We start from the raw sequence: 10685 nt of genomic DNA, 5'->3' as shown, positions 1-10685 counted from the left end.
TTGCATGACTGAGCGCCAATCAGGGTCGCGAAGGGCCTGGGTGATGGTGTTGGGTTCAATGGGAGAGGAGGCTTGGACATGGAGATTAAGCTTTTGGATGGGTTTGATAATGTTGTTTTTAGACCGAGTGATGATCCCACCTCCATTTGGGTTGACAATGGTTTGGGGTGGTGGAGCAGAGAGTTGCGGGGATGATTGTGAGGTTGGAGGAGGAGATTGAGTGGGGTTTGTGGGTTCGGTGGAGGACCGGGCCATATATGGGGAGTTGGTGATGGATGGGGAGGAAGGGACAGGAGATGAATCTTTCGGTGGGTTCATGGGTTGTAAGATGGAGAGTTGAAGTGGGCCTGTTTGTTGCTCCGGACTTGGACTAGCGTGAGTTACTAGGGAGTTGAACGAGAATTCAGATTCAACGAACTTCACATGCCGAGAGGTGTAGATCCTTCCTGTTGTGGGATCGAGACACAAATATGCATGTTGATCAGCCAAGTAACCTACAAAGACACACATAACAGACTTTGGTGCAAGTTTATGGTTAGCATATGGTTTAATCCAGGGAAAACACAAACATCCAAAACACTTTAACTTATGATAATCCGGACTAATGTTGAGCAATTTAGAATAGGGTGATTGGTACCCAAGAATTGGAGTTGGGAGGCGATTTATGAGATAAGCAGCGGTGGTCATGGCGTGAGGCCAATAGGTGAGGGGCAAGCCCGAGTGATGGAGAAGAGAGAGACCGGTTTCAGCAATGTGACGATTCCGACGTTCTGAAATTCCATTATGTTCAGGTGTATGAGGTGGCGTTGTATGATGACTTATACCATGATTTAGTAAAAAAGGGCGAAGACCAATATATTCGCCACCATTGTCTGTGTAAAGAATTTTTATTTTGTGATGATAGAAATTTTCAACTAGCGTTAGATTTTATCTTAAAACCAATTGGCATTAAGTGAAGTTGCCCAACAGGTATATAAGCTGCACTCCAAGGATTGAGGCAGCCGATGTGGGACTTGAGTATTTTCCCAATACACCCCCTTCACGCCCAGCACTTATTGGGCTTGGTGCGTGAACCACAAATGGTGGGTGCTTGTCGCAGCGGAAGCGAATGAGAGGTCCCAGGGTTAGAGTTGGCTCTGATACCATGTTAGATTTCATCTAACACTTTCTAACTAATAATTGTTTTTCCCCATTGTTGTATCATTGAGTCGTACCTGGGGTGCAAACAATTTTTTTCCCAAAAGGAAGAACGTAATCAACGAACATGAACATAATATAATGTGAGTGTGGGAGGCATAAATTGTTTTTTGTTTTTATTTAATGATATATTTTTATTTTATTAAAACTAAATCTAGATGACAATTTGAAATGAATTGGAAAGATCTAAATTAACCATTAATATTATTAAGGGCAAGATTGCTGCACTTTACTTTCCACCTTCATATCCTAGAATAAGACATATGTATCCGTCCGAAAACATTACCTACGTTTGTTTACTGATGTATTTTAATTTTGTTTGTTGGAAAAAAAAATTATATTACCAACCGATATTGAGCATTATTGACTGATTTTGGTCACTAGAAAATAGCATTTTTCTTGTAGTATAATTTGAAACATATGTTGTAAATTGAGGTTAATTGAACGGGTACGAGATAATAAATTTTTTTATAACTATATTTAATTTTTATGAATCAAAAAATGTTGTGAAGTTATTTATATGGGAGACCAAATTGGGTGAGTTGATAACGATTAAAAGGTTACAAGTCAATGTACATGTACAACAAATGAAGAGAATCTCCTTTATTATTATTGTAAATTATAAATAAAAATATTTGTAGATACACACATGCAAAACATATAATCAGCCACAGTTTGAATTAAAGCCTCAAATTCAAAAAATGAAAAAGCAAAAAATTGAAAAAAAAAAGAGGAGTTTGGTCAATCAAAACTGCTATTTTCTCCTACAACTTAGGCATCAAATTAACCTCTACGTACGTGGCTATAATTAAGGCTATGGCTAAGTCTTCTATAAAATTAACTCGATTTCTTCACATACAGCTCCCTCCTTGATAGGCCTTTTCCGACAATTAGGCACCACTAAGAACCCAATTGAGGTGTAAGCAATAGCACAACACTTACCCCACATGATCAAAACCAGAATACTAGTGATCAAAAGAAAACTCAAAGCCATGTTTGAACCAAAATACCCTTTTTCTCCAATAATCTGCTTATTTTTCGCCACCCCAGTTCCATCCATTGCCATGGATCTTGATAGGTACGATTCAGAGGATGACGCCGAAGCATTTGTTGAAGTAGTGCTGCTTAAAGTGGATGAAGTAGTAGTTGAAGATGATGTGAATCCAAGTGAACTAGAAGAAGAGGAAGTGATTCTTGATAAGTTGATTGAGCTTTCTCTTGAGTAAGAACCCTGTTTGGTTTTCCTCTTGCAGCTTTTCATCTTCTTGGCCTGTAGGAAGATTAATAATCAGAAATGCGTTTATTAACGAATTAATGAAGTAATACATATCAGCATTATTATACACAATAAACGTAAAGGGCGTTAATCAACCAGATTTTTTATGAGTAACGGTTAACAGAAACATGCACGTACAAATTCAGTGTGAGGACGGAAATGCAAAAATTAAACGGCTTTTGATACCTTTAAAAGAAACCAAATTACACAAAACTGCTATTAGAATTGAAAATGGAATAATTAATTATCGGATTATAATTAATGCAGGTTGGATTTTCATCGTGCAACCCCTTTTACAATATTTATATGGTATATATGGGAATCAAGGTTTTAAAGTATATAATTTTGGTTATAATTGTGGTTTTGTCACAATTTGGGAATTAATTATGGACAAATGCGATAAATAGTAACTTCAAAAATCTTGAAGTTGCACCAGAAATTTAAGTGACAGATCGTTTTTTAAAATCTTTTTGACTGGAAGATCGTTTTTTAAAACCTAATATGGATAATTTATGGAGAACATGATAAAATAATTAAAAGAAACAGTTGCTTGCATAAAGAAGAAGAAAATACACAAACTGATCGTGCATAATAGTGGAACACTTTTGCAAAGTAAATTAATGGTGTCATATATTCAGGACAATTTTTTTTCTCTTCTCACAACAAGATTTAAGGAAGAAAAAAAAAGTTAAATTCAATTATATAGTCATAGTGATTTTGGAGGTCTCTCTATAACCGCATTGAAACTGCATTTTTAACATATATATTCCAAAAACTTTTGCCATTTCAGAAACAAGAACGTAGCCATAACTGTAACAACCATGCACATTTAAAATTTTGAATAAAGATTGGTTGAAATGGAAGAGAGAAAATTAATGAATACTAACCAATGATGTGTGATTCAAAGCCGCCATGAGAGCCCGGCGAAGAGAGTTATTATGTTCTTTGTCCATCTTTTTTTGCCGGCGACTCGCGTTTTCTTCGGCGCCCTTCGTCGCCGCGAAAGCTGAAGACAACGCCCTCGGCAGCGCCGTGCGCTGCTTCTCCGGCACGACAATGTAGGAGAGAGGAGGATTGACGCTTTTTGCCTTCCGAGGCGGCGGCGGCGGAAAAACAACGTCGTCGGGGAACTCGGATTTGAAACATCGGAACAAACGAAACTTGTTTGTGCATGTCTTCGGCCTCGTCTTCGGAGACTCCATATGTTTACAAGAGAAGCCTTCGACTTCAACTATGAAAATGTGTCGGCGGTTAGGGAAACGGTGCCGTTTTGGCGGTTAGGATTTGACGGTTAGAGGAGAAAAAAAATGGAAACATGAACGTGAACGTGATTCGTGATACGTGTGATACAATGAAAGAAAAAAAAAGTAAAATGTAAAATGTAGAATGTCGTGTTGTGTTGCGTGGTTTCTATGTATTAATATTTTAAGGTGGCGTTCGGGATTCGATGTCCTTGTTGTTATCAAAGAGTTTTCAAAAGAAAATCAAGAATCCGCGTGATAAGGGAAAATCAGATTTCACATCTGGCAAGATAAAACCATTGTTTGTCTCTATACCGAAAGGAGTTGAACTTTGTTTTCCTAAAATAAATAGTGTCAAAATATAGGAACAAAAGAAATCTAGATGACTGGATAAAGGTCCTTAAAAAATGGGATTTTTTTAGGCCTTAAAAAGTGGGATTTGTATTAGCCATTTCCTTTTCTATGTAAAATAGTATGGAACTACTAATTGTGTCTATGAGTTTTGTTGTTGGCGCCTACCAATGAGTTTCATCCAATTTATCCCATTTAAGATTTTCCCACCCCTCCCTCTTCCTCTCTCCCTCCTTTTGTGACACCCTCCCTCTTCCTATTCTTCTCTCTTTTCACTTATGCAATATTTCTACCAAAATGGATCAATATTTTTAACTATCATTTTTGGGTTGGTTTTCAAATTATTTATGAGAGTGAGTGATTTAAATTATGTAGGATTTTGATGACATTAATCAACTCCTCTTCACATGAGTGACATCACTTTGCAAAGTATCACCAATTTAGGTGATTAAGTGGTTTGGTGGCACTAGTTAGAGTGACTTCACTTAGTAGGATACACTTCTCCGAGAAAGTGCAGTCTTCCTGTTTTGGTGGCATCACCTGCATGGCTTCACACATGTGATACCAGACTGGGTGGCTTCATCCGCTCTTATTTAATAATATTTCTATTAAATATTATTATAAAACTATAATTTTACCTCTTAAAATTTTTAATTAAAACTATTTTTTTTACAAAACTATAAAATAGTTTTAAAATCATTGTTGTCAGATTTTAGTTTTGTAGGGAATAAATAGTTTTAAAATAAAATATATGAAATTTTAATCTTATAATAAGATTTAATAGAAATATATTTGGTGATTTTATTACTATCACTACTAGAAAAAATAGTTTTAAGATCGTTATATTAACATTAGTTTTTTTTATAAAATCGATGTTAACAAAAGCACGATGGGATATTCGTAAAGAATATGAGTTTGTTAACATCAGTTTTTAAAAAAACTAATGTTAGCGTGACAATATTAACATCATTTTGTTTATAAAAAAACTGATGTTGGGTTTTTTTTTTATAAAAGAAGGGTTTTGGCACCTAAACCCTTTTTGTCTCGTTCTCGTGTTCTCTCACTCTCACTCTCTTCCTCGCGGAGCTACAACTCCCTTTCTTCCTCTATGACTCTCACTCTCGCTCTCTCATGGTCACTCAACTCTGTGCAACGCGACGTGCCCGCCGTGTCAGCACCGAGTTCCTCAATGCGTCATTGAGTGCCTGCCGCGTTCAACTCTCGCATTGCACAATTGCTATCAGTCTCGTGCTCTCGTTCTCGCTCTCACTCATAGCTCTACTCACTCTCGTTCTCGTTCTCATTCTCGGTCATAAAAGGTTAATCTTCTATAAATACTTGTTTCTGTGTTTGGTTTTGATGGTGATGGTAAGCGAGAAGCTAAGGCTGGTTCCTTCTATTATCTAAATGTACAATGCATTACTAACATGAAAATTGTTGATAATGTGTGTATTTCTTCTTGTTAATGTGCATATTACTAACATGAAAATGTCAGTTTTTGTGTATGTTGCTGAAAACATGTGTTATTTTTTGGATATACAAATACTGATAATAGGACTTTGTGCATATTACTAACATGAAAATGCTTGTTAATGAGACTTTGTGCTAGTGTGAGAATTCTGCCCTAGTCGTAGGCCCCTAAATTTTTTTTTCAAAATAGGAATATCATTCTTGGTTCTCAAAAATAGGTATATGCACTATTACGTCTTTCAACTCCGTGGTATGTACTCGACCAAACTCATATGTCTTGGTTTACTACTAGTAGGTAGGCATGCATATTTATTTTTAATAGTAACTTTAATATTGTAACTAAAGTTTAGAAACGATGAATGAAGATCAACAAAACTGGAAGGAAATAGCTAAAACAATGATGGAGATTAATAAAAAAACTAGAGGAAATGTTCAACACTGTTCATATAAGACATTTGCTTACATTAGTTTGCTTGTTAAATCTAGCCTTATGGTCAAGTCAGTAGGTCCTTTGCTCTAAGATGGAAGGATGAACTAGAGCATATTTGGCCTCTGCTAGATAGTAATGACAACATGTATTCTGTTACATATAACCAAGATCGGGTGAATCCAACTCTATTAGCTAGATGGACAAAACTCAGACATTTTTATGGACTCACTGCAAATCATCAAGTGACCATGACCTATTTTGGACAGAGTGCTTTCTTCCTCACCATCTTCAAAAGCATCTCCGAACCAAAAACTTATCCTAAATGGCACTCATTGTACCACTAAGTTCCTAACTCAGTCACTTTTTAAGTCCTATTGAGTGAGTACAAAGTGACTTGCATCAGTTTAGTGAGTAATTAAGCAGTTATTTGTCTGTCAAATTTTAAAATCATATACATATCTAAGATGAATTTAATGTAAATTTCAAGATTTGTCAAGTATCATGTACTCATTTATGAAAGTTGCATAATTCACCCATATGAATTTGGAAGGGATTATGAAATGCAAGATTGTTTATAATCATTGAAGGAAGACTACAAAAATTGGAAATGGATGGAGGACTTTCGCACAATTACAAAATTTGCAAGCTGGAACTCAAATTATCATATGCAACTTCTAACTTTATTTTATTTTGGATTTATTTGTAATTAAAGTACATTATACTATACTATTACCGATTTGTAAATTTTTGTTTATAAGGCTTGATGGTATATTTTGTGGGAATTGGAACATCCTGAACACATTTGTGGGAAATTTTTGTTTATAAGTACTTTGGTGCATGATATATTTTGTTTATAACTCTTAGTGATATATTTGGTGATATATTAATTTGTGTAAATTTTTTGTTTATAAGTCTTGGCGGTATATTTCATTTATAACTTTTGCTTATTTTTACAGTTTTTTACAACTCTGAATGATAAGTTGTGATATGAATAATTGCAGGTTGGTAATTAAATAAACAGATAGGATATTTAAAAAAATCCAAAAAACAACATTGAGTTTTAGAAAAATTGATTTTGTTGTTTACTTACAATATTGGTTTTTCTAAAACCCGATGTTGGTGATAGAAAACAACATTAGTTTTCTAAAAATCGATGTTAACATTGATACTTTTAACGTCGGTAGTTTCAACATCAGTTAATAATCATTGTTGAAAATCCTTAATAATCAATGTTAAAATTATATATATATATATATATATATATATATATAAACAACTTAGATACGACCCTTCTTGTGTTTTTCTTTGTTTGTGTATGCGTTGAATTGTTTTGATGGTTTATCTTGGTTTAAATGTTGATGTGTCATGAGGAACACAATTTTATTTAGTTGATTGTGTATATATGAATGCTTTATCATTGAAGAGAAGAAACAAGAAAAACCAAGATCTTGCTACTCGAACAAGAAGTCGTGTAGTTTACAACTATTCTTTATATAGAAGTTGTTTATTTCGCTCTTGATTTTTGAAAAAGTTCATGTGTATTTTTATGAATAAATTAATTAAAGGCTTCAAATAAAGTAAAATAAAATCTTTCATTTTGTTTGCACTACTACAAAAAGCGGATTCAACATCGGTGTGTTAACATCGGTTGTTAAAAAAACCGATGTTAACATATGCGCGGTGACATAATTGTAAATACCGTGTATACGTTAACATCAGTTTTGTGAAAAACCGATGTTAACGAAGTTCATTAACATCGGTTTTTAAATAACCGATGTTAACATATGTTTATTAACATCGGGTTTTTAGAAAACCGATGTTAACGTTTGTTATGTTAACATCGGTTTTCTCCAGAAAACCGATGTTAACCTTAACATCATTTTGTTAACATCGGGTTTTTTTAAAAACTGATGTTGAAGTTATATTTTAAAAAATATGGTGAGTCCTAAGAAGCTGGCACTCTGTGTCTTCTTCTCCATCTAAGCTTCCGCGCTATCTTCTTCTTCTAATCTCCGTCTAGCGAAACCGTCCCTGTGTGCATCTAAGCATCGTGTTTGTCGCACTCGAGCATCGTCACAAGTCTCTGCTTCTTCTCCTTCGCCACCATACCTAGGTATGTTTCGTCTCCTTCGCGTTGTCTTGTCCTTCTCTCTATCTTCTTCTCCATCTAAGCTTTCTTGCTCTCTTTGTTCTCCATCTACCTTGAAGTTGTATGTTCTCCATCTGACCATCATTTTGTCTAAGGTCGAGCATCGTGTTCGTCGCACTCGAGCATCATCAGAAGTCTGTGCTTCTTCTCCTTCGCCACCTCACGTAGGTATGTTTGGTCTAATCCTGTATAAATATTTGATTGCATTCATGTATCGCACACTTAGTGAACTAAACATGGCTAGGGTTTCTCATATTTAACTCGAGCATCGTGACAACTTTGTGCTTCTTCTCCTTAGTGAAGTTTCCCTTACCCTTATTGTGTTCTTCTAACAGTTTAAGAGTTAACGCCTATTATTGGAGTTTAACAGTTTCCCTTACCCTTATTGTGTTCTTGTAACTGTTTAAGAGTTAACGCCTATTATTGGAGTTTAACAGTTTCCCTTACCCTTATTGTGTTCTTGTAACAGTTTAAGAGTTTAAGAGTTAACGCCTCCTAGTTCCTAAAACCTTCCTTAAGATTAGAGGACCATTGGTTAAAATGAAGAGTAAAATCCTTGTCCATTGTTTTGATCCATGACCTTTTTTTTTTTTAACCGCCAAGAATAAATATATTAATAGATAAGAGTACCAGGGGTACTACATGAAACATAGGAGAAGAAACTCCTGAAAGGATACAAAAAACATGACCCCCTCGTGAGGAAACCCACAAACCCCTCCCTACAAAGCAAACTTAAACAAAAACTAAGGACATTGCTGAGGACCAGTGGTGAAAAGGAGCACAGAAATTCTTTTCCCACCCCTTGAGCCAAGTCCAAGTGAGGAAAATAGAATTATCTATCAACTTATGAATATCAAACGCCTGATTGTGAAACACCAAGTCATTTCTGGATTGCCAGATTGACTTTGTAGCAGCCAACCACCAAGTCTTCCTTCTTCTAGTAATATTCTTTCCTCCAGTTGTAGTTGAGGTGTGAAGAAAATTAGCCATGGGACTATTATGTAGAATTGTGCCTTCCTTAACCCAAGTGAAGAATTCCCACCACAGTGGCAGCACTTTATCGCAAGTGAAGAACAAATAGGATGCAGTTTCGGGTTGAGTTTGACATAGAGGGCATAGGTCATTGTCAAGCTGGATTTGTCTCCTAGAAAGATTATCCTTAGTAGGGAGTCTATCCCAGAGTAGCCTCCAAGCAAAAGACAGAACCTTAGGGGGGACTTTAAGATCCCAAAGCTGGTGAAAACCCGAATCTTGATCTTCCAAAAGCTGCTCTGCTTTAATGAGATTGTAGGCTGATTTAGTAGAGAAGATGCCATTAGGTTCAGCTCCCCACAGCCAGGTATCTTTCAGGGTACCACAAATTCTGATAGCAGCAATAGTCTCTAAGAAAGTTGATGCTACCCCCATCTCACTATCAAATAGATTACGTCTCCAAGAGAAATTCCATTCCCACCCATGCTTGGAAAAGTACCCCATGTCTTCAACAGAATGCAATCTTTGGGAAGAGATTTGGTATAATTCTGAGAATCGTTCTTTAAACGGTACCCCACCATCAGCCCAAGGCAGCTAGAGAGAGAGAAAAAATAGAGAAAGAGAATGATAGTAAGGGAGAAGTTCATTTATGTTCCAAATTTCAGTGACATGATTGATTCATTGATTAAATTCCAAGCAGCATGGCTAAAAGCTTTTGAGTTCTGCCCTTAATTGTTTTTTATTCTTCTGTATTTTATACTTGTTTTTTCTATAGTTCATTTCATCATCATTGTAACTATAGCTGCCCATTATAAAATAGCTTAGACAATCTAGGTCTGTTGCTTCTGAACCTTTTATTTATCCTTGAAGTAGTTTATTTTTTTTATTTGTGTTCAAATAGTGAAGAGTGAAGACTGAAGTTGTTCTGTCAGACTCGTTGATTTTCCTTTCATTTCGACGGAAGCCTAAGCAATACACTGCCACTGAATTGCCAGTAAGAAAAATTGGTCATGAAACACACACACACACACACAAACCCTAATGACACACACACACACACACACACGTATGATAGAAACACACAGACACACACTGATGACACACACACACACACACACATCATACAAAGACACACACACAAGTTTGATAACAAATTTGTTGAATTATACATGCAGAAATTTGTTCAGTTCTGACTTGTTAGCTGTGACAAGGTAGCTGGCCTCTTCATAAGGTACTTATCTAAGTTTAACTTAAATTCTACTGCAGTGGTGATGACCTACTAATATTAGTGAAAACAAATTTGCCTACTGTACCTTAGTTAATTTGTTCACAATTGTAAAAAATGAATTGATTTTAACTTGAGTTATTCGTATTTTAAGTTTTCAAATATGCTTGCATGATTGTTTTTTTTTGCACTGCAAAAATCTGAAGATGGAAGTCTGTCTCCATTCCATTTAACCAACACCAAGTGTGGAATAGATACTACCTTATGCACCACTTTTTTAGGAATTTTGAAGAATGACAGTAGGTAGATAGGAAGGGATGTTAGGAATATCCTGCCTCCCATAGAGAGACATCTCTGCTTCCATTTGGCTACCT

General features: G+C 35.7%; 1 protein-coding gene across 1 annotated transcript; it reads right to left on the bottom strand.

The window, feature by feature from the left end:
• Window positions 1–8846: 8846 nt before the first annotated feature.
• LOC114416241 lies at window positions 8847–9590 on the bottom strand. Its single transcript, XM_028381111.1, has one exon. It carries the CDS (start codon window positions 9588–9590, stop codon window positions 8847–8849), a length of 744 nt encoding a protein of 247 aa, XP_028236912.1.
• Window positions 9591–10685: the final 1095 nt, after the last annotated feature.

This window comes from Glycine soja, chromosome 6, assembly GCF_004193775.1.
Source record: "Glycine soja cultivar W05 chromosome 6, ASM419377v2, whole genome shotgun sequence".
Classification (NCBI taxonomy): domain Eukaryota; kingdom Viridiplantae; phylum Streptophyta; class Magnoliopsida; order Fabales; family Fabaceae; genus Glycine; species Glycine soja.
This window is presented reverse-complemented; position numbering and strand designations above follow the sequence as displayed.